This window comes from Pelophylax lessonae (genome assembly GCF_965119305.1).
Source record: "Pelophylax lessonae genome assembly, chromosome: 2".
Lineage (NCBI taxonomy): Eukaryota > Metazoa > Chordata > Amphibia > Anura > Ranidae > Pelophylax > Pelophylax lessonae.
The window spans coordinates 493,643,333-493,668,811 of NC_138769.1; the positions used below are offsets into that span (position 1 = coordinate 493,643,333).

Sequence of the window (25,479 nt, forward strand, 5' to 3'; positions counted from 1 at the left end):
GGACAGCTGCGATCCGTATTCCAAAAGGGTCCTGTGTGTATTTGGGCTTGATTTAGGTGCGAATTTAGGCAAAAATTCATACGTAATTTGCACTTGAACCAGTGAACAGGGACACCCTGGACCCCATGCTGGGAACTGCCACCACACATATGTGAACCCAGCCTCAACCATAGGCCAATCTCGTGAGCACCCTTGTGCTCAATCTTGTGAGAAGTTAAAAGTATTACTTATTATGACTTTGGATACTTTGAACTCCTCCATCCCTTAAGACTTTAGGAATATGCTAGTTATACTAGTTATACTAGAGGGGTAAAACAGTTCTGGCTCCTCTTGGAATGTCAGTAGTAATCACTCTAAATCGTTGTCATCGCAAAACATCAGACTGGCATGATGATATTATAGCATATGTGCATTAGACTTTTTCTAATATGAAATGAATCCATTGAAGCTTTCAATAACCAAGTATTGTAAAAAAAAAAAATGTCCTTGGAGTGAGCATTTTATGTATTTATAGTTGTTGCTGGTATATGTGGGACAGCTGGTGGTGTACATACTGTATACCACCAGAAGTATTCTCTCTGTTGGCGGTGCAGCTAAATGTTAAAGGCTTATTGTACATCCAAAAAGAGCAAATTCTCCAGTGACTTCAGATGAATAATTGAAAGGGAAAAACACTGGTAATATTTTAATTCATCTGTATTCATTTTTTTTTCTATATAAAGTAGGGTAATCTGAATCCCTTTTTTTGCAGTAGTTCTCCTTGCGTCTAGTCACAAGCTGCATATGTTTTCCTACTGTCCATAGAAAATTTTCCTGAAATAAGAGTAATAATATATTTATGAATTGATTGGTTAACATGTTTTCCCAATTCCCAAAATAATGTGTTTGATTTACAGGTTGGAATAGTAGGAAGAACGGGAGCTGGAAAGAGTTCCCTTATCTCGGCACTTTTCCGTCTTGCTGAACCTGAAGGAAAAATTTGGATTGATAAAATTTTAACATCTGAAATTGGCTTGCATGATTTGAGGAAGAAGATGTCTATAATACCCCAGGTATGATTTATTAATGAGTAGGTACATTTTTTATTTTTATTTTTTTTTCATTTGTCTTTATCCTGATTAGCTCTAAAGATCTAACAACTAATAAAGTAGTTTTCATTAAAAGGAAGTGGAACTAAACCTATCAATTTAAATGTGGTAAAAAAAAGCCCTGAATGATTACTGTCACAGTTGCTTGTACTCTCAACTGAACTGTCAAGCCATTAAATGGCGGGTGTCATAACTGATTACATGTACAGCACCATGGCAACTGCAGATCAAACAGAGGCTTAAATGGCAGCTTCCATGGCTGTAAAGGATTAAAGGGTTTAGCTTAGTTTTAAGTTTATTGCCTGTTTACAGTTTGAATACAGACCAAACTCAGTTTGCAGTTTCTATGCTTTTAATGGTTTATGTACATGTGCAGCCAAGTCAGAATAAGCGACTCAGCTAGAGTACTTAGTTTATATACTGCATCAGTCTGGGCAGGATATTTGGTATTGATCCCTGGGGAGAGTTGGGGGTGCTCTTGTTCACTTTGCATGGGAATTTTCCCAAGTGCTTTGTGAATGTTGTTAAACTCTGTTGACTTTCATCATCAAATAATTTTCAAGCAAAATGTCTCCACATTTACTAAGCTCTGGAGGAAAAATGCCTTCCAGAGTGCAGCTTCATTTGCAAAGTGAGACGTCTATTTTCCTTTAGTAAATCAACCCTAAAGAATAAACTAACATTGCAGTGCCCTTTGGTAAACACAAGCATTTCTTTCTTGGATATTTGGTCCTCTAGCATGTGTTTCAAGGATACCTTGGGCTATGTGTGCAGGGTAATCTTTGCACACCATGTAGGTGAGTGACATCTACTACTTGTGCCAGCATGACTGAACCCTTAGTAAAGTATACTGCATCGAACACTACCTTTATGATACCTTGAAACACCCATAGGTTTAGGTCCCCTAAAATTTCTAATGTGTAAAATATAATTAATATTTGTCTGTACTATTTAAAATATAAAATTAATATAGTGGTTGTAAACATTGAACGATAAAAACGAAAAAAGCATATCCTTCTATAGTGTGCACTTGCTTCGATCCAAAGCACAGAATGTGATTTATTTCTGCAGTGTTGTTCCTCTGCTATCTGACAGAGTGTGCTTAGTCCAAGGGATTGATGGGGAAGAGGAACTCCAGCACACAACCTGTGGTTGACAACCTCAGTTGTTTCCCTATGAGATTGCAAAGAGGGGGACATCCCTTCCCTCCACTCAGGTCTCAGATTACACTCAACTTTCCTCTCTGAGCTGTGCAGTGCATGACATCTGATTCCTTTCCCCTCTAAAGCTATGTAATATAAGGAACTACCCAATAAATCTATTCCGTTTGTATCCAGGCAGGCAGGCCCTTTCGCTACATAGTTGATCGTAGATCTAAAAGAGATTGTACAGTCGGTTTGTATAGCGTATGATAAGCTTTAATCCACCTTTTGCAAAAAATAAAAATTCACATACTGTATATTTGCAGAAAAAATTTTGAATTCTTATTTTTTTGCAAAAGAGCCTGCAAAGCACTGCAACTATGAGCAGTGTAACTAATAATCCTCAGTTTCCGCCCACACTGAATGATTAGCTCCGCGCTTTAGGAAGCGCCAGCACACAGCTGGTGAAAAAATACCACTAATAGCTGCTACTTAGGCAAATATTAAAATTGTTTTAAATATTTGATAACAGTATACATGGGAATAATAGTAGCGCTGAAACAATCTATAAAAGTTCCTAAAATACAATAGACCATAGATGTCCCCTAAAGTGACAATGTGAAAAGTGACTCAGTCCTCATAGTCATTAGTGGAATATTAACATAAGTCTAATGCCTGGTAAATGTAACCATCAATTCACTCCTCCAGATCTATCAGTAACTTTGAGAGTCCCATATATTGCTAACAACAATGAGTAAATGTATCCAGCAGAACCGCCAAAGCTTCGTGTAGTCTGGAAGGGTCACCACATATCCACCACCAAGTGCAGGGGGAAGTAAGAAATGGCCACTCACCGGATGTACATGCTCACTTATTCTCATAAATGAGCAAACCTCGCATGTTTGTAACAAATCCACATAGGACAAGTCAGATCGAGCAAGGGATGATCCCAAATCCAGTGAAGTAGCCCTCTTGCACAGTTCCTCCCCAATATGTGGGAAACAAAAAGATATCTCCACTAGTGCAGTATGTCTAGAGTAATTTTATTCAAAATAAAACAGCATATATTGCACTCACTTGTTATAATGTAAAATATAGGCTCATCTCATACAAGGCAGTGTCGGGGCCTCCACTCCTATCCCGATGTGGCTCCACGCCAGAGCGGGTAGTCCCGGAAGTCCTTCGCTGCCGTCAATCACAATCGAGTGCGTCGTCTGGCCACGCCCCGACGCGTTTCGTCACTTCCTGACTTCAACTGGGGGCGCCCCCAGTTGAAGTCAGGAAGTGACGAAACGCGTCGGGGCGTGGCCAGACGACGCACTCGATTGTGATTGACGGCAGCGAAGGACTTCCGGGACTACCCGCTCTGGCGTGGAGCCACATCGGGATAGGAGTGGAGGCCCCGACACTGCCTTGTATGAGATGAGCCTATATTTTACATTATAACAAGTGAGTGCAATATATGCTGTTTTATTTTGAATAAAATTACTCTAGACATACTGCACTAGTGGAGATATCTTTTTGTTTCCCACATATTGGGGAGGAACTGTGCAAGAGGGCTACTTCACTGGATTTGGGATCATCCCTTGCTCGATCTGACTTGTCCTATGTGGATTTGTTACAAACATGCGAGGTTTGCTCATTTATGAGAATAAGTGAGCATGTACATCCGGTGAGTGGCCATTTCTTACTTCCCCCTGCACTTGGTGGTGGATATGTGGTGACCCTTCCAGACTACACGAAGCTTTGGCGGTTCTGCTGGATACATTTACTCATTGTTGTTAGCAATATATGGGACTCTCAAAGTTACTGATAGATCTGGAGGAGTGAATTGATGGTTACATTTACCAGGCATTAGACTTATGTTAATATTCCACTAATGACTATGAGGACTGAGTCACTTTTCACATTGTCACTTTAGGGGACATCTATGGTCTATTGTATTTTAGGAACTTTTATAAACTATGAGCAGTGGTTTGCGAATGCAATGCCAGACTCCTGCAGACACTTCTACCAGTTCTATGTGAGGACTTTGAGTTAGGCAGACCATACCTGTACATTTTGTTTTTGTTCAACCAGTAGGGTGAGAGGAAAAAAAATGTGCTGATTCCCCCATCCACATCCCCATCAGAAGACATATTTCCAAAGCCCAAACATCCATCCGTCCAGGGGATATTGTATGAGCTTAGGGCTTCCTTTTTTCTTTGATTTGGTGAGTGTATCCCCATAGGGGGTCTTCTTCCTGAGAGCACCTGGGCACTTTTCGTGGAGTATCTAAGCACTTTCCAGCACTTTAGTTCCTTTGAGGGAACCATCTTTTGGACTGCACTTTATTTATGTTTGCACTAATTTAAATGGTTGTTTGATGGACATATAATTGCACTTCACTCATGCACTTTAATATTGATGAATTGTATCCATTTTGTAATCCTTTGAACACATTGTGCACTTTATTTATTAATTTATTATAGTACACACGGACTGTTTATTTTACCTGTTAGCGCTGCCTTTTTATGAATTTTATATTTCTAAATTCACCTATTGTTGACTGTTTACTGCCTCCTGCATACAGAAAGTCTTATGTGTGGCCAGCAGTATAAGAAGTCCCTCTAAGGGCCCTTTCACACGGGCTCTCCGTATGTCCGCAAATCATCCTATTTTTTTTGCTGATGATTTGCGGACATAATGTAAGTCTATGGCATTGCGGATGTCAGCGGAATACCATCCGCTGACATCCGATTTTCTTCCTGTCAGTTATGTTCCGTTTTTTGGAATGGAACAGAACCCTCTTTTTGTTCCGTTCAAAAAACGGAAAGGAAGGAAAATCGGATGTCAGCGGTGTCACCCGCTGACATCCGCAATCCCCATAGACTTACATTATGTCCGCATATCATCCGCAAACGGATGGGATGATATGCGGGCACATGGAGCGGATGACAGAAATGTCATCCGCTCCGTGAAAAAAAAAAAGTCCCGCAGCGGAGCTCTCACACGGAGCGGCCGTGTGAAAGAGCCCTTAGGCAGTGGTTCTCAACTCCGGGCCTCGGGACCCATTTAACAGGCCAGGTTTGCAAGATAACTGAAATACATCACAGGTGATATATTTTGCTGCTCAGTGATTGCAGTATTCTAGTCTGCATCTCCCCAAGGTGATACTTAAAATCTGGCCTGTTAGTGGGTCCTGAGGATTGGAGTTGAGAACCACTGCTCTAAGGAGTCAATCAGATTCAGTCCTGCCATGGAAGTTTTTATCTAGTTGGAGGTACATCAACCTAAATGTATAATTAGCATAATGATAATCTGTTTTCAAAATATAGGAGTTTGTCTACAGCCCCAAAGAAAAGTTGGGACGCTGTGTAATCTTTATAGAAAAAAAAATGAATGCAATGATTTGCAAATAGCAAATAAACCCATATTTTTTTCACAATAGAAATATCAAATGTTTAAACTGAGAAAATGTACTATTTTAGGAAAAATATGAGGTAACTGAAATTGGTGGCATGGGTGGATATAGGATTCTATCCGCGCAACTATCCTGGGTAGTCTTTGTCGAATTTTTAATTTCAAGATGTGCCAAATGTTTTCAACTGGTGAAAGGCCTGGACTGCAGGCAAGCCAGTTAGGCCCCCAGACTCTTCTATTACAAAGCCATGCCATTGTCATAGATGCAGTGTGCGGTTTATCATTGTCCTGCTGAAATATGCAAGGCCTTCCCTAAAAAGACGTTGTCTGGATAAGGGCACTGATAAGCCGAAAGGTGCCTCTCCTCTTAAGTCCAGAGGACGTGGCACCCAGAGTTGCCAAAAAGAATGTTACATTTCTGTTTCTCTGACCACAGAACAGTTTTTCGCTTTGCATCAGACCATTTTAAGTGAGCTTTGGTTCAGAGAATACAGTGGCCTTTCTGTATCCTGTTCAGATATGGCTTCTTCTTTGCATGAAAGAGCTTTACCTGCATTTTTGGGTGGCACAAAAAACTGTTCAGAGACTGTAATTTTTGTAAGTATTCCTGAGTGCATGCAATTATGTCAAAAATAGTAGCCTGTGTGTTTTTTAAACCATGCTGTCTGAGGGCCTGAAGATCTAAGGCTCCATTTACATATAGACGTCTCGGATCGCAGGCAGAAATGCCACGATTCTGCCTGCAATCCCGAACCTTTGCAAGTAGCGGGACGCCTGTGCGATCCCTGTGACTTGCAATGGCACCCCAAACGTGGCGCGATTGTGCCGCGATTGCCGCCCGATAAATCGCGGTAGAATCGCAGGACACCTGTCGCCTGAAGAAGCTCTTTTTTATTTTATTTTTTTGGGTGACAGGCGTCCCGCGATTCTGTTTGCACAATTTTACTGCGATTCGTCGAGGGACAATCGCGGCAAAATCACGCCGCGTTTGAGGTGCTATGCAAGTCACTTGAATAGCATGGGCTTCCCGCGACTTGCAATGGTTCTGGATCGCGGGCAGAATCACGGCAATTCTGCCCGTGATCCAAGACGCCTGTATATCTGAATGGATACTTAGACATCCAATATTGCGTTTTGGTCTTGTCTGTCTGTTGATTTTTCCAGATTCTCTGAATCTTTTAATGATATTATGATATATTAAAAAGCAATCGCAATTTTACATTAGGGGAACATTATTCTGATATTTTTAGACGCAACTTTTTACAGACTGGGGAACCTCTGTCCATCTTTACCTCTGAGACACTCTGGCTCTTTAAAATGTGCTTTTTATACCTAATCCTATTACTGACCTTTTGCAAATTAACCGAAGACCCCTTAAACACAGGACGGGCTCCACTAGGAATCCATTTGCTCAGCGGGGGATCTGTCTGCTGATCCCCGCTGAGCAGGCGCATGGCTGATCTGTGTTTGCTCCACTTATGCATAGCAGACACAGATTACTGTCCTTTATGGGCGGTCGGATATAAACGGGCCACCTGTCCGTTTACACCCGACTGATATCCAAGTTGCTTGGTGGAAAGGGAACGATCCGCATCCATCTGTTTTTAGCGGATTGGATGTCAGATGGTGACGACGGACACCTGTACACTTACACCCACCGTCTCCATAAAGGAGAATGTAGGGTCCAATTGGGTCTGCCTGAAAAACTGACAGGTGCACACGATTGGTCTGCTTGTGTGAAAGGGGCCTTATTTGTTGCAAAATGTTCTTCCAGCTGTTCCTTGTTAGTACCACTTACTTTGCCAACTTTTTGTTGCCATATCCTAACTTTTTTGACATATGTTGCTGCCCTCAATTGCAAAATGATTTTCTCTGTCGCTCATTGACAGACATAGTCCTCCTTGATTAATATCAACTCGGGTTATACTGCCCTCTACAGGAGTAGGACTAGACAGGAAAGAAAACGTTCTGGCCACACCCTAGGGGCAGTATATCCTCTCACTTCCTGCTACAGCAAATCAGTCTTTTTCTGTCTAGTTAGGAGTAAGGACCTAGATTCCTTGCTAGGATCTTCGGTCCTGGCAGGATTTTTTTAGAAATACTTTTTTAAACAGCTTTTTTTCTCCAGTGTTCCTGTGAGATCTTCAAGCAAGCACGCTGAAACTGGGCGACGGGCTGGATGTTGAGATCCAGTGGTCACCCCAGTTCAGCCTACGAGCGCTTGCAGGCCATAGCTCCGCGCTGGGTCGGCCGCGACATAGTCCCGCTGGATGGGGACTGACCCTGCGAGTTAAACGTCTCGCCTGGACGCCAATGACCAGCAGAGTCACGGCGTCCGTATTGGTCGACAGCCCCCCCACCCCGGTGGAGAGGGGTTCTGTCAGGAGTTGGTGCCCGCCTGGTTCCGGTATGGTGAGTAGAATGTTCCCCCTCTCCCCCTGTCGGGTTTGTTGGTGGACGCGGGCCCCTCTCTGGGATGGTCGGACACTCAGTTTCTGGGTCTCCCCTCTATCCTATAACAGGTCACAGATCCCCCAATTTGAGTGTGATTTTGTGAATAGAAACCAGGAGGCTTAGTTTGGGAGCTGACTATCTAAAGTCACTATATGTCTGTAAGGGTGACTGAAGTCAGTGGCAGACTACTAAAAGGCATTACTATTGAGGTATAGAGGTATCCTACCTGTCATAGTGTGTACACAGGCCGATGCCTATGCCTGAGTTGCTGCAGCCACAGATCGCCATCCCTCCAGAAAGCCGGTCACTTCCACAGGCCGCACAGCCTCCCGCAGGCCGAGGACACCTCCCGCAGGCCGAGGCACTCCCGCAGGCCGCACAGGCCGAGTGCACACCTCCCGCAGGCCGCTGCTAGTTTGCAAGCCGCTGCTATCCTACACAGGCCGCCGCCATTTTCCTGCAGATCGCACGAGGCCGCCATATTGGCGTAGCCTCGTGTCTCCAGCATGGGGGCGGCCATGTTTGAGGTGACCAAACACCTCGTGGAGTAATTGGGAGGCGCCGGAAGGCGTGTAAAGGGGCGAGGCCGACTCCTTGGCCCAGGGAAAGCAAGCCAAAGACTTCCTGTCTGTAACAGACAGTGCTGGAAGCAAGTTGATAAGAAACTTCTGTGCATCAGGTGAGCCTTGGGGTCTCTCTCTTTCCGAGGGGTCCAAGCAGGTAGACTGAGGGGCGCTATTGCGCTGGGGGACTAAGTAAAAAAAAAAAAAGAAAAATTTTTTTTCTTGTAATTATTTTCTTTGTGTTTGCTGGCAAGTGTCTTGTTACATGAACCCTGCCACACATGTATCCCCACCTGATCCCCTCGGGGTGGCCGCAGGACCCTCCAGTACCCCACTTGTGATGATGCATTATCAGCAGTTTTGGAGTCTTTGGTATCCCGGGTGGAGGTAGCCTGTCAGGGACGGGGGTCAAGAAGAGCGACCCCCGCCTACCCCTATGTCATCGATACTTCAGATACGGATTCTGAGCTGGTCATTGCAGCCCCTTTTCTGGGGTTGTTGTCTCAGGTACGGTCTCCTCAGTGAGGAGGACGCTTCTGCCTCCGCCATAGCACAAGAAGCGTTGGTGGACGCACTAGTTGTGTCTGTCCGGGAAACCTTAAATCTTGAGGTTACACCGGCAGAGGTAGCTAAGACTGATATTCCTTTTTTGGTACTAGCAAGCCTACCAAAATGGTGAAGGGTTTCCCTTGCCCAAATGGGGTCGTCCGTAAACGAGCCCCTGCTATTTCCAAACGCATTGCTAGGCGCTATCATTTTGAGGAATCCCTCATTACAAAGATGGACGGTACCACCAATAGTGGACTCATCGATTTCCAGACTAAATAAAGCCACTGTTATCCCGTTGGATTGACAGAATGGGCCCCACCCATCTCTAGGGTGGGGGAACGTCTTCACCGGTTTCCGGATCCAGGGCTTTCCAGAATCCCGGATAAAGGGGTTCGCAAGGTCATATGGTCGGGATACAAGATCGAGTTTCGATTACTTCCACCGGTGCGATTCTTCCCTTCCAATATTCGACATCCCCGGGTCGCTTAAAAAGCTTTGCGGGGGACAGCTTGATGCAACAAGCAGTGGTAGTTCCCATTCCTTGGAGGAGTTCTAGTCGAACTTGTTCACAATGCCCAGGAAAAAGGGCTAGGTGCGTCCAATTCTGGTCTTGGAAGAGATGGAGTCCATCCATACAGTGGTGGCCTCCCTGCATCAGGGGGATTTCCTGGCGTATATAGACATTTAGGATGCCTATCTTCATATCCCCATCTTCGCAGGACATCAGCGTTTTCGTTGCTTTTCCCAAAGATCATCCCTGGTTCCCACCAGGAGACTGAACTATCTGGGCCTAATTTTGGATACATCCTTGGCAAGAGTGTTTCTCCATGCGGAGAAACTCTAGAAGATTCAGTCAATGATTCGGATGTTGCTGTCCGTCAATTGGCTGGGATTGATGGTCGCCTCCTTAGAGGCAGTACCGTTTGCCCAGTCTCATACCCGAATTCTCCAAAGAGGAGATTCTTCTCATATGGAATTGGAATCCCGATTCCCTGGACAAGGGGCACCAAGAGCAATCGGATCCGATTGAGCGAGCGGACCAGGGAGGCTCTGGTCTGGTGGCTTCGGTCTCCGATGCTCAGCCAGGGGAAGTCATTTCTTCTGATAAATTCCAGGTTACCGATAAATGTGTTGGAACTGAGAGCGATCAGATTTTGTCTGATTTACTGGATCGAGCAGCTCCAGGGCAGCCCGGTTCGGATCCAATCGGACTATGCCACCATCATGACTTATGTCGATCACCAAGGGGCACCAAGAGTGCCCTGGCGGCCATAGAAGTGGCCAACATTCTTATTGGGGGAACAGTTGTTCCAGTTCTCTCCGCGATATTTATCACGGGGGTGGACAGGCAGATTATTTCAGCCGTCAGATTCTGGATCAAGAGGAATAGTCTCTTCATCCAGAGGTATTTCGCCAGCTGTCCCTTCATTGGGGCACCCCGGATATGGATCTGTTGGCAGGTTGGCTCAACAGGGCGCGCGCCCGTGATCCTCTAGCGGACGCAGCAGACGCACTTAGCGCCCCGTAGGGGAAGTATCAGCTACTGTATGTCTTCCCCCCTCTCAAGTTACTGCTGAGATTTCTCCGCAGGATAGAGGTGGAGGGAACTCCAGTTATCCTGGTAATTCCAGGCTAGCCTCATCAAGCCGGGTACGCCGACTTGGACAGGCTAGTCGCGGACGCTCCTTGGAGACTTCCTCTCAGGGAAGACTAGGGACCGATCTTCCATCGTGCTTTACAGTCGCTGGTTTTAATGGCCTGGCTATTGAGACCCAGGTACTGAAGGACAGAGGGTTGTCAGCTTCAGTTATTCCTACTCTAATTAAAGCAAGGAAAGCGACTTCCAGCAAAGTCTATTATCGCACATGTAAGACTTATATCGCGTGGTGTGAATCTTTGGGATTTCCCCCACGTACCTATTCGGTGACCCGAATCTTGGCTTTTTTGCAAAAGGGGGTTGAGCAGAAACTATCCTTGAGCACTATCAAGGGTCAGGTTTCAGCATTAGCAATCTTCTTTCAGAAGCCTTTGGCTACTCATTCCTTGGTGCGGAATTTCATCCAGGGGGTGCGGCACTTGGCTCCGCCAGTGCGCACGCCCTTACCGCCCTGGGATCTTAATTTGGTTTTGTCGGTTCTACAGAAACCTCCCTTTGAAAATATCAGGGAGATTCCCTTACTTACATTATCCCAGAAGGTGGCCTTCTTGGTGGCTATTACTTCTGCACGCAGGGTGTCAGAACTGGCTGCATTATCATGCCATTCCCCATATCTGGGGATTCATAGGAATAAGGTAGTTCTTCATCCGAAGCCATATCTTTTTTCCTAAGGTTGTTTTCAGACTTTCATCTGAATGAAGATATTGTGCTACCTTCCTTGTGTCCTAAACCCAATCATCCTCAGGAATATGCATTGCATTCCTTGGATGTGGTTCGGGCAATCAGGGTATACCTGAAGACTACGGAATCGTTCCGTAAGACGGATTCACTTTTTGTGATCACGGATGGCCCCAGAAAGGGGTTGCCTGCATCTGCCGCGACTATCTCCAAATAGATTAGACAGACGGTGGTACAGGCTTATTCTATTAAGGGTCGGAATCCTCCGTTCCCTGTTAAGGCGCACTCCACTCGAGCGCTCAGTACTTCCTGGGCCTACCGCCATCAGGCGTCAGTGGTCCAGGTGTGCAAGGCGGCTACCTGGTCGTCGGTGCATACCTTTACAAAATTTTATAAAGTGAATGTGATGGCATCGGCGGATGCCTCATTTGGCCGCAAGGATTTGCAGGCCGCAATTTGAGGAGACCTGTGGTCTACCACGGGGGTTTTTTTCCGTTGGAATTTCATTTGAGTCTAATCTTTTGATTGATGAGCCTTTAAAACTTCTAGTTGGCGCCGGTTGGGCCTTCTAGATTGGATTTTGATTTCCATTTTCCCACCCCTCATTTGTGGCACTGCTTTGGGACGTCCCGAGTTGATATTAATCAAGGAGGACTACGCCTGTCAATGAGCGACAGAGAAAAATGGATTTTTGTAAAATCTTACCGTAAAATCCTTTTCTCTCAAGCTCATTGACAGACGTAGTACCCGCCCCTCTGTTTTTGAGTTGGGTTGGGTTAAATTCTCTAAACACTGCTTTGTGACATAACTGATTTGCTGTAGCAGGAAGTGAGAGGATATACCCTCTGGGACTGCCCCTAGGGTGTGGCCAGAACGTTTTCTTTCCTGTCTAGTCCTACTCCTGTAGAGGGCAGTATAACCTGAGTTGATATTAATCAAGGAGGACTACGTCTGTCAATGAGCTTAAGAGAAAAGGATTTTACGGTAAGATTTTACAAAAATCCATTTTTATTTTTCTTAAAATGGTACATTTTCTCAGTTTAAACATTTGACATGTTTTCTCTTTTTTATTGTAAATAATATATAGGTTTATGAGGTGTACATATCATTGCATTCTTTTTTTTTTTTTTGTAGATTTTATACAGCATCCCAATTTTTTGGGAATTTGGGTTGTGCTTCTACTGTGGAGGCAGATACTGACATATTTTATATCTTGTGATCTCTGTGAGAATCAATAACCACTTCCGGACCATCCACCGCATATATACTGTGGCAAGGCGGGCCAGCTGCGCAAAATCACATATAGGTACGTGATTTTGTGCAGGGGAGCCAGGGGGCGCGCACCGCTGGACCGCCGCTCCCGTTGTGATTAGACACAGCTGGAGCCAATCAGTGGGTCCGGCGGCCGCGGTGGCCACCAGCGATTGTGCAGGGGAATGACAGAATGACTGTCTGCCTATGTAAACAAGGCAGACGGCTGTTCTGTCACAGAGGCAGAGAGAGAGCTAAGCTGAAACACAGATCTCTCTTTTCCTCTAGCACATCCATCCCTCACACAGTTAGAAAGCATTCACTAGGAGCACACCTAACCCCTTAATCACCCCTAGTGTTAACCCCTTCCCTGCCAGTTTTAATTAATGCAGTAACAGTGCATTTTTTTTTTTCTGCACTAATCACTGTATCGGTGTCACTGGTCCCTAAAATGTGTCACTTAGTGTAAGATTTAGCCGCCGCATTGTTGCAGTCCCGCTAAAAATCGCTGATCGCCACCATTACTAGTAAAAACAATAAAAAAAATAAAAAGTCCATAAATATATCCCATAGTTTGTAGACACTATAACTTTTGCGCAAACCAATCAAAATACACTTCTTAGGATTTTTTTTTACCAAAAATGTGTAGCAGAATACATATTGGCCTAAATTGAAGAAAAAATATGATTTTTAAATTTTTTTCATTGGGAATGTTTTATAGCAGAAAGTAAAAAAATAGTGCTTTTTTTTGTTTTTATTTTAATTTAAAAATTTTAATTTTTAATATATTTTTATTACATTTCTTCACATACAAGACAAATAAAAAATAAATAAATATGACATTACATTATGACGAAGTGTAAACCATGGGTGTCCAAACCTTTTGGCTTCTCTGGGCCACATTGAGTGTAGAGAAATTTTCTCGGGCCGCATATAAAATATATACTATAGTTAAGATATTTAAGTATTAAACCGCTGCCGTGGCTTTCCCGTGCCCCGTCCCCCAGCACTAATTTAACACTAGAGGATGATCAAATGAAATGCAATCCGTATACAGAGGTTACTTCTAAGAAATATTAAAGGAACACTCTAGCCACCATGACCACTTCAGTGATTTGAAGTGGTCATGGTGGTAGAAGTCAGAAACGCTGCACATGCTGGGATATTTACAGTTATGTGCTGGGGGCTAGTTGCACCCCTAACACATATGACTTAGGCAGCCAGAAAATGTCATGTCCTTATTCAAACATGTATGAACGAGGACATGACATATTATGACAAAACACAACTAGTTATTAAAAAACATATTGCAACAATTTACACATGCTAATGCACATACCTTTTCTACTTATTTTGCAGACTGCTGGCGGTTACTGCTGGTGGGTAATGCTGGTGCGGTTACTGCTGGCGGGTACTGCTGGTCATGCAGGTACTGCTGGAGGAAGCAGCGGCTGCAGTAGAGAGCAGAGCTGCTGCTTCCTGTATGGCACCTGTCACATGCGGAGGAGGGGTGCCTTTCATATCACCTCGCCTGTGACAGAGCCGGAACTATACAGGAAGCAGCGGCTCTGTCACTGACTGCAGACATCCTAAGTCTCCTGCAGCAGCCGGGAGATTGCATGGCACTTGCAGTCTAGTGCGTGCCCATCCAATGCAGCCTAAACAGTGCCCATCCAATGCAGCCTCACCAGTGCGTGCCCATCCAATGCAGCCTCACCAGTGCATGCCCATCCAATGCAGCCTGATCAGTGCCCATCCAAAGTAGCCTCACCAGTGCAAGCCCATCCAATGCAGCCTCACCAGTGCAAGCCCATCCAATGCAGCCTCACCAGTGCATGCCCATCCCAGTCTCCAATAGAGAGAGAGGAGAGCCGCTGGATTACACAGAGCGGGGAACTCCAGCTTACCCGGTGACCACTGTCATACGAAGTCCTGCCTCCTGGACCAGCTCCTATGATAGACGTCACCAATGTGCTGTCTATCATAGGAGCCGGTCCAGGAGGTGGGGCTTCGTATGACAGTGGCCGCCGGGTAATCAGGAGATCCCCGCTCTGTATGTAATCTGGCGGCGCTTGCCCCCCCTCCTCCCCTCCCCTCCAAGGCAGCCTCTGCCTACAGTTAGTTGGAAGCCGCTGTGGCCGTGCTCCCGACTCGACTTCCTTCCTCCCCAGCAAAAAATAAATAAAAAATTGTCAGGGGGCAGTGGGTCGCATTGCCTGTGGTTCCAGGCCGCATGCGGCCCCCAGGCCACAGGTTGGACATGCCTGGTGTAAACCAATATTTTTCCAGAAGACTGTAAAAAAAAATTTTGGTGTCTTCAGCTTATATCTTACCCTTTTTTCCTTTCCCCTTTTCCTCTTTCCTATTTAAAAATTTTAAAGGTGTTTTATCTACTAACTTTATTTTATTTAAGGGTGTATATATATATATATATATATATATATATATATATATATATATACACATATACCAAATAGTTGTGCCACAAAATAATTCCTCCACGCACATTAAGTACTGTTTCCTGACAAGTGTGTAGCCAGTATTCTTGCTAAATGACCTCACACCTAAACATCAGATAGGCAGAATGGAAATCTTGTCAAAAAGTTAGTTATCTGCTTATCATACTAAAAACAGACAGTTGGGGGGCAGACTATCCATATACTGTATGTCTGAATTTCCACTCCCCCCTACTTCTGACTTTGAGGCTAATGCACACTCATACATGTCACTTAAAAGTAATCGTATTTAGTCATTTTGGTAATAGTGCACTGTTCATAAAGGTAAAGCAGGTGTTTTCTGGGATGTTGTCTTATTCATGTGAGCCTGATATATGATGTGATGTGTATTTTGTAAGAAACAATCCCCTTTTTATAATGGCTGATTAATTACCAGCCCAGTCTTGCATAGTAGGAACAGAAGTCAATGGGCAGAGTTGGATAGGTATGCTGTTACTTGCAAATAAGTACAAATGGATGGTAGCCTAATGCTGATCTTTGTTTCTGTATACTAAAGGCTTCATTAATGCACTGTGCAGCTGCTCACCAGAGCTAGTGACCTTTCATTTCCAAAGAAGACCCTACATAGACTTAAATTCTTTAGCCTTTGTTAGTGAACAATATCCCCTTTCTGCTGAAAATAAACGCTGTTACGTTCCTTTTAGGCTTGTAGATTCAGACAGACGGTTTAGAAATCATAAATGGGACTTGTCATTTGGAAGTGTTAATTACATGAAAAAGAAAAAAAAAAAAACACTTATTGGAAGAGGTTACGGCCTTCAAGATTTTTTTTTTTTCCACAATCTTACTAGTGTAGAGTTGAACATGTGCACATAATGTGCTACTGTCTATACAGATATTGTGTGCTGCCGGATCCATTATGATTATGCTTTCCTACTTTGCTTAAAATACAGAGGCTTGCATTTTAACCCCTTCTGGACTGGAAGACTTTCCCCCTAATGACTAGGCCATTTTTTGCGATACGCCACTGTGTTACTTTAATCGACAATTGCGCGGTTGTGCGATACTGTACCCTAATAAAATTTTTGTCCATTTTTTCCCACAAATAGAGATTTCTTTTGGTGGTATTTTATCACCTCTGTGTTTTTTATGTTTTGCGCTATAAACAAAAAAAGAGCGACAATTCTGAAAAAAAAAAAAAAACATTCTTCACTTTCTGCTATATAACCTTTCCAAAATAAGAAAAATGTAAAAATCAAATATTTTCATAATTTTAGGCCAATTTGTATTCTGCTACATATTTTTGGTTAAAAAAAATCCCAATAAGCGTATTTTCATTGGTTTGCACAAAAGTTATCACGTCTACAAACTTTTTTTTTTTTTTTTTTTTAATAGTTATATGGCGACGATCAGCGATTTTTACATTGCGGCCTGAAAGCGACTGCGACATTGCGGCCTGAAAGTGCTCCTTAGATTTTAAACCCCTCTGTGTGGCTAGGCTCACACATGGTATCGCCATACTTGGAGGGAATATGCCTATGATATATCTTATTGGCAACTTTGTGCAAATTTTTTTATTTAATTTCTTTATTTTCTCAAAAATTGTGAAAAACTTGCCATGCCCCTTACTAAATACCTTGAACTATCTACTTCCAAAAAGTAGACACCATATCTTTCTCACACTAAAATATATACACTCCATGTTGACCAGACTGGGTTTATGCTCGATAAGGGTCCTGACATCAATCTGAGACGTCTCTTCCTTAATTTGTCCACCACACATGACAACGGGGGCACTAGAGTCATTGCTTCTTTGAATGCCGAAAAGGCATTCGACTCCGCTGAGTGGGGGTACCTCCTGGAGATATTAGGCAGAAATGGGTTTGGTCCTCAGTTCCTAAGTTGGCTGCATATGCTACACCAAGATCTCCCTTCAGCGGAGAAAGTTCCAGGGGTGTCCCCTTTCTCCCTCCCTTTTTGCTATAGCTTTGGAGCCACTGGCCATCTTGATATGGGCTTCCTGGCAGGTTGAGGGGCTGCGGGTCAGTCCCCTGGAAGAAAAGGCGTCGCTTTATGCAGAAGATACTGTCTTATATCTCCATGATGCAAACGCCTCCTTGTGGCCTGTCCTGACACTCTTTGACAAGTTTGGGGGTTTCTCTAGGGTCCCTATTAACTGGTCCAAATCTATACTTTTCCCCTTGGATCCTCTGTCACAAGTAACAGCAGCGAGCACTCAGTTGTTATGGGTTGGTAATTTTAGGTGCTTGGGCATCCATATCCAGCTTGACCCTGGTAAGTTCTATGACCATAATATTCATCTTGTACTTGTACAATTGCGTGGCAATTGTATGTCTTTGGGGTCCCTCCAATTAAACCTACTGGTGCTTATTAATCTTATTAAAATGGTCTTTCTCCCCAAATGTAATTATAATTTTCGTAATTGCCCCATGTGGATTCCAGGCTCCTTCTCCTGAGAGCTGGACCGCTGTATTGGTACCTTCTTATGGGCTGGATCCTCCCCACGGCTAGCAAAGTCTACTCTGTGTCTCCCTGAAAGATGTGGAGGGTTGGAATTGCCTGGCTTCCTAGTGTACTATTGGGCAACAATACTGATTTCCACCCGTTGGTGGTTCATCCGCTCTTAGGCCAATGCGGCTTTATTCCTGGAGCCAGCCCTCCTGGGCTCTCTCAATGAGCTTGGGAACCTGGTGTAAAGGGGACCCAAGGCTTATGCTAACCTTCCTGTCCGACTAGGAGTATGGGAGGCTGCTAGGAAGAGATTTTATTAAGTGGAACGATGGTCACCCTTTTAACCTCTATGGGGGAATCCTAATCTCTCACACTTTCAGTCTAATCCTGACCCCCGGGTATGGGCAGACCGGGGTATAAAAGTTTTCAGAGACATAATACCGGCAGGGGTATTATTGTCTTTTAGAGATCTCTCAAATAAACTCCAATTGCCTAAATGGATGCACTTCCACTACTTACAGCTGTGCCATGCTGCCAGGGCCCAGTTTCCAGGGCCCATTACCCTAGGTATGGACCCCATTTAGGAGCTTCTGGCACAGGAATCTATATCTAAGCCCCTCTCTTCCCTCTACCTACCGCTGATTAGTCTAGACTCCCCTAAGAGGGAGAGGCTGCGGGTGGCTTGGAGAGCGTACATCCCCTCACTAAACAGACAGGATTGGGAGGACTGCTTTGAGGACAGCTCCAAGTTCGTTATCTCTTCCAGAGATGAACTGATACAAACTAAATTCCTGCATAGGATTTATTATGCCCCCCAAAGGTTGCACAGAATATATCCACAGAGGGATTCTGTTTGTAGCCAGTGTCACTTGGATACTGGTACATACTTCCACATGTTCTGAACCTGTCCCAGGGGGGTACGGTATTGGGCTCAAGTCTTTGAAGTCATAAATGGTCGTCTTCAGCTATCTCTGGTGAAGTCTCCAGAGCTAGCACTACTAGGTATACAGGAAGACAATCAGATGCCTCGATACACTAAGCTTTTGATTGCATATCTTGTTTTATGCCAAGAAAGATATTTTTCTTAATTGGAATGCAGATGCCCTCCCAACTGTAGTGTTTTGGGAAAACTCTATTAATTGTGCCTTACCATTGTATAAATTTACATACTTGAACAGAAACTGTCCCAAGAAGTTGACTGAATTTGGCAACCCTTGACAGCATGATGAATTTGTTGTTGCTTACTAAGCTGTGCCATTCATTTTTCTTGATTGACAATCTAGGATGCATTACATATCCTTTATGCGCTCACTGTTGCCTTAAATTGTACTGATGAAGTATTGTACCATAGGTGTGAAATACTCTACTGTATTTATGTTGGTTGTCCATTTACTTGTGCTGCATACCTCCCTGTAATTGGTTATGTCTGTACACTATTAATTTATTTTTTCTACAAAAAAAATGATATTCTGACCGTGAAAAAAATGTGTACACTGATTTACCAAAGAAATGTAGTATAATACGTTTTGATCTAGATTATAACCAAAACTAAGAAAAACATTGTTTTTTTCTCAAATTTTTTATTTCTTCTTTGTTTATACAGCAAAAAAAGGCCTTAATAAATATCACCAAAAATAAAAAAATATATATATTTGTCTTAAAAAATGATAAAAAATTTTGTTTGGATACAGTTTTGCATGATTTAGTATTTGTTATTCAAAGTGTAACATCATTGACAGCTGAAAAATGGGCTGAACTGGAAAGGGGTGAAAGTCTCTGGACTTGAAGTGGGTAAACTGAGAAAATGTACCATTTTATTTAAAAAAATTCAGTAATTTTGAAATTAATTGCAGCAACATTTATCAAAAAGGATGGGAAAGGGCAAAGTGCTCCAAAAAAGTTGGAAAAGGGTCATGTTTACCACAGTGTTGCATCCCCTCCTATTTTAGCAAAACTCTGTAAACATCTGGGAACTGAGGAGATCGGTTGCTGGAATTATTGAAGAAGAATGTTGTCCCATTCAACTGAGAAAATGTACAATTTTAAGAAAAAAAATAAGGTAATTTTTAAATTGATGGCAGCAACAGAATTAAAAAAAATTGGGATAGGGCAAAAAAAAAAGCTAGCAAAGAAGGTGGTACTAACAAGGAACAGCTGTAAAAAAAAATGTGCATTTTTTTAGGTTAATTGGCAATAGGTCAGTAACGTGATTGGGTATAAAAAGAGCATCTTTTTAGGTTCAGTTATTAAGTGTCTCAAGTAAAGACGGGCAGAGGTTCACCAATCTGTGAAAAGCTGCGTGTAATTTTTTTTTTTTTTTTTTAAACACTCGCCTAAAAAACAATTTCAGAATGATGTTCTTCAACATGAAATTTGCAAAAACTTTATAACATCATCTACAGTACATAATATCATCAAAAGATTCCAAAAATCTATAGAAATCTCTGCACAAGGGGCGAGGCCAAAAAGCAATACTGGATTTCTGTGATCTTTGGGCCCTCAGATGATACTACAATGGACAGCACTGCATTAGCTCAGGAATTCTTCCAAAAATCACTGTCTGTGAGCACAGTTTGCATTACTAACAAAAATGCAAGTTAAAGCTCTATCATGGAAAGAAGAAGCCATATCTGAACATGATCCAGAAACGCTGCTGTCTTCTCTTGGCTAAAGCTAATTTAAAACGGTCTGTTGCAAAATGGAAAACTGTTCTGTGGCCAGACAAAGCAAAATGTTGTATTCTTTTTGGCAAGCATGGGTTACGTGTCCTCCAGACTATTGCGGAGGGGGACCTTCCGGCTTGTTATCAGGCTCAGATCAAAAGCCTACATGCCTGATGGTATGGTGGTGCATATGGAATGGGGAGCTTGCACATCTGGAAAAGCACGGTCATTGCAGAAAGATATGTCCAGGTTTTAGAGTAGCATATGCTCCCATCCAGCGATGTCTTTTCAGGGAACATATTTCAGCAGGATAATGTTAAACCTTATACTGCACCTATAACAGCCTGGCTTCATAGTAGAAGAGTACAGTTGCTTAACTGGCCTGCCTGCAGTCCAGATCCCTCACCAATTGAAAATATTTTGTACATCTTGAAACAAAAATACGACAAAGAAGGCCCAGGACTGTTGAGCGGTTAGAATCCTATATCAGGTAAGAATGGGAGAACATTCCTCTTCCAAAACTCGAGCAACTGGTTTCCTCAGTTGGCAGATCTTTACAGAGTGTTGTTTAACCACTTGCCGACCGCCGCACAACTATTTACTGCGGCAGTCAGCCGCTCCTGGGCAAAGCGATGTAGACCTATGTCGCTCGCCCAGGAGCCTGTAGGGGGAGCCTTTTAGTGACAATGGTAAACAGGACAAATAGAGATGGCGAATCTCCCTAAAGAGGGCACAGACAGCAATAAAAACTGACAGGTGTTCTAATCCCTCTCCACTCTATCGAAAACGGCAAAAACAGTTTTGCCTTTAGTTGTACTTTAAGTTTAATTTCAATTGCTTAGCTCACCCTTCTCCCCTCTCAGCAGTGAGTTGGCAGCATGACAGCCTTTTTATCACTAAAAAGAAAATCCATGATCAAGTTATGGACATAAAAATATTACACATTTTAAACATTTAATAGTCTTAACATTATTTAATGTTTACAATGAACGCCCCTTTCACACTAGTGCGACTTGTCCCGCGATTTTGGACCGCAAAATCGCATGACAAGTCTTTTTCCATTATTTTCAATGAGCCCCATTCATATCAGTGCGTTTTTGAAGTTGCACCGACTTCAAAGTAGTTCCTGCACTACTTTGCCACGATTTTAATGCGTTTTGAGGCATATAGCCTTGCCATTGCTTTCAAAATCACATCAAAATCGCGACGCGAAATCGCGGTAAAATTGCGTCGCATAAGTGTGAAAGGGGCCGAAATATTTTGAACATGAAATAATGCTTAAAAATATTTAAATGAAAATAAAAAAAGAAAGAGAAAAAAAAATATACACACACACACACACACACACACACACACACACACACACACACACTCATGAAAGTGAGTACACCCCTCACGTTTTTGTAAATATTTTATTATATCTTTTCATGTGAAGAAATTACACTTTGCTACAATGTAAAGTAGTGAGTGTACAGCTTGCATAACACTGTAAATTTTCTGTCCCCTCAAAATAACTCAACACACAGTCATTAATGTCTAAACCGCTGGCAACAAAAGTGAGTACACCCCTAAGTGAAAATGTCCAATTTGGGCCCAATTAGCCATTTTCCCTCCCCGGTGTCATGTGACTCATTACTGTTACAAGGTCTCAGGTATGAATGGAAAGAAGGTGTGTTACATTTGGTATTATCGCTCTCGCTCTCTCATATTGGTCACTGGAAGTTCAACATGCCACCTCATGGCAAAGAACTCTCTGAGGATCTGAAAAAAAGAATTGTTGCTCAACATAAAGATGGCCTAGGCTATAAGAAGGTTGCCAAGACCCTGAAACTGAGCTGCAGCATGGTGGCCAAGACCATACAGTGGTTTAACAGTACAGGTCCCACTCAGAACAGGCTTCGCTATGGTCAACCAAAGAGGTTGAGTGCACGTGCTCAGCATTAACCTCTAACAACCAATCAGTGAGCAGTATTATTGTACAGTAATCTCTAGAAACCAATCAACAAGCAGAAGTCATGTGCTGTAACCTCTAGCAAATAAACAGTAAACCATAATGTGTGCTGTAACCTCTAGCAGCCATTCAGTGAGCGGTAATGATACACTGTAATCTCTGGCAACTAATCACAATTGCTGCCTGGTCTAAATCAGTAAACCGATTTTGAGTCTAGCTGCTATTTATTTTATTATTTATCCTGTGTGGGTTCCCGCATCGTACCTGATTCGGAGACGGTTCTCACTGACCTCTGCGAACCTCTGCGGGTGTCAATGTAAAGTTAATGACGCCCCTAGATCAGATCACAGTGCAAACTGTGAAATGGTATAGGAATAGGATCGCATGGGTGTGAACACCTATGGGAATCAATTCCAGTGCGGACCAAAAAAAGGGTCCTGTACCATTTTGGTCCAAATGCGCTGCAAATTCAGCCATAGCAACTGTATGGCTGAATTTGCATCACACATCGCACGTGATCTGCACAGCAATGCAGTGCTAATTGCATGCAAAGTATGTGTTCAAACCAGTGTGAACTCAGCCTTAATGAGAGAAAGGGGAACTGAAACTAAAAGGTTTCAGCTGCAAAGGTTGAAGGTGAATTATTCCACAGCAGCTACAGGTACAGAAGCCTGTGACATATTGTTTTAAAGTTTAACTGCTTGTAAAATATGTATATACGTTGCTCAAAAATAAATGGACACTTTGAAAACACATCGGATCTCAATGGGGAAAAATATCATGCTGGATGTCTATACTGATATGGATAGGGTATTGTGTTAGCAACAAAAGGATGCCACTTTGTTTGATGGAAATAAAATTGATCAACCCACAGAGGGCTAAATTCAAAGACACCCTGAAAATCAAAGTGAAAAAATGATGCAGCAGGCTAGTCCATTTTGCTGAAATTTTATTGCAGCAACTGGTAGTAGGTTGTATGGCCCCCATGTGCTTGTATGCATGCCTGACAACCTTGGGGTGAGACGACGGATGGTGTCCTGGGGTATTTTCTCCCAGATTTGGACCAGGGCATCACTGAGCTTCTGAACATACTGAGGTGCAACCTGGCGGCATGGGATGGACCGAAACATAATGTCCCAGAGGTGTTCTATTGGATTTAGGTCAGGCGAACGTGGGGGCCATTCATTGGTATTAATCCTTTCATCCTCCAGGACCTGGCTGCTTACTCTCGCCACATGAGGCCAGGCATTGTCCTGCACCAGGAAAAACCCAGGATCCACTGCCCCAGCACAGGGTCTGACAATGGGTCCAAGAATTTCATCCGGATACCTAATAGCAGTCAGGGTGCCATTGTCTAGCCTGTGGAGGTCTGTGCATCCCTCTATGGATATCCCTCCCCAGATCATCACTGACCCACCACCAAACTGGTCATGCTGAACGATGTTACGGGCAGCATAGCATTCTCCATGGCTTCTCCAGACCCTTTCACATCTGTCACATGTGCTCAGGGTGAACCTGTTCTCATCTGTGAAAAGCACAGGTCACCAGTGGCAGACTTGCCAATTCTGGTGTTCAATGGCAAATGCCAATAAAGTTCTGCGGTGCTGGGCAGTGAGCACAGGGCCCACTAGAGGATCAGGCCACCCTCATAAAGTCTGTTTCTGATTGTTTGGTCAGAGACCTTTACACCAGTGGCCTGCTGGAGGTCATTTTGTAGGGCTCTGGCAGTGCTCATCCTGTTCCTCCTTGCACAAAAGAGCAGATACTGGTCTTGCTGGTGGGTATGGACCTTCTATCTCCATGTCCAGCTCTCCTAGAGTAACTGCCTGTCTACTGAAATCTCATGCATGCTCTTGAGACTGTCCTGGAAGACAAGGCAATCCTTCTCGCAATGGAACCCATTGATGTGCCATCCTGGAGAAGTTGGGCTGTCTGTGCAACCTCTATGGGGGCCAGGTATTGCCTCATGCTACCAGTAGTGACACTGACCCTAGCCAAATGCAAAACTAGTAAAAAACAGTCGGAAGATAAGTGGGGAAAAAAAATGACCGTGGCCTCCACCCCATAAAACCGTTCCTGTTTTGGAGGCCGTCTCATTGTTGCGCATCTAGTGCAACTGTTAATTTCATTAACACCAAAGCAACTGAAATTGATGAACAATCCCGTCTGCTACTTAACTGACCAGATCATTTTCCCAGGAGTTTAATTGATTTGATGCTTTACTCTAATAAAAAGTGTTCCTTTAATTTTTTTAAACAATATATTTGATTGCCTTTTCCTGGCCACAGTTCCACTTTAAGGCCGTGGATTCTGTCTGTACACCAGTCTTCCTTTCTTTTGGTTACTGCCCCATTAAGCTCTGTGGGCAACTTTCCATCACATGTATACATGGAGGCATAGGCACATGTACTATTAGTTTCTTTGATCAACATTTTGTGCCCTATAACCATTTATTAACTTGACAGCTTCAAGTCATAATTCATAAATATACAAATCCCAAGCAGGCATTGCATTGCTCTGTGTTTATACGACATGTTTTTGCATATAAAAATGGTAATAAATCAAGTGAAAACAAAATCGAAATGGGAGTGGCCAGCATTTCAAACACATTGTGCTAATATGACTCAATTAAAGAACTGATTATTTTGCAAACTGTTCATGCCACTACTCATATTGCCCATGCACATGTTATTGTAACAAATGGAAAAACCTAATCATCCTCTGGCTTCATTGTTTAGATTTCAGCACATCTGTAACTGGTAGAGTTTTTAATTACAGACCACCAGCAGGATGCATGTGCCTATTGTTCACATTTATTTTAATTTTAATTCATTTGACATTCATTTTTAAGTGAATCATTATAACATACATCTCAAGAGCATAGTTAGTCTGTATATTTCTATGCTACATGGTAGAGTAAATTTACATTGTATGCTGAAAACTACAACAGGACCTGTTACTGTAAATGAGCGAAAGCAACCTTTTTCTGTAGTCCAATTTTATATCTGAGTAAGGCCCCTTTCACACAGGCGGACCTGCCGTTTCAGATCCGCCTGTCCGTTTTTTTGGCGGATCTGAACTGTCCCCCCATGCATCTCTATGGGGCATCGGATGTCAGCGGAAACATGTCCGCTGACATCTGATCCGTTAGAT

The 25,479-nt window shown here is 43.3% G+C and overlaps 1 protein-coding gene across 1 annotated transcript in view; it reads left to right on the forward strand.

Moving 5' to 3' along the window:
* The window catches only part of ABCC4 (ATP binding cassette subfamily C member 4 (PEL blood group)), a gene marked incomplete at its 5' end in the record, with an annotated part of 504,496 nt that overhangs the window by 388,590 nt on the left and 90,427 nt on the right, over positions 1-25,479 (forward strand). Inside the window, one exon of the mRNA XM_082245314.1 lies at positions 897-1,052. Coding sequence (XP_082101440.1) covers positions 897-1,052 — 156 coding nt within the window. The remainder of the gene's footprint in view (positions 1-896; positions 1,053-25,479) is intronic.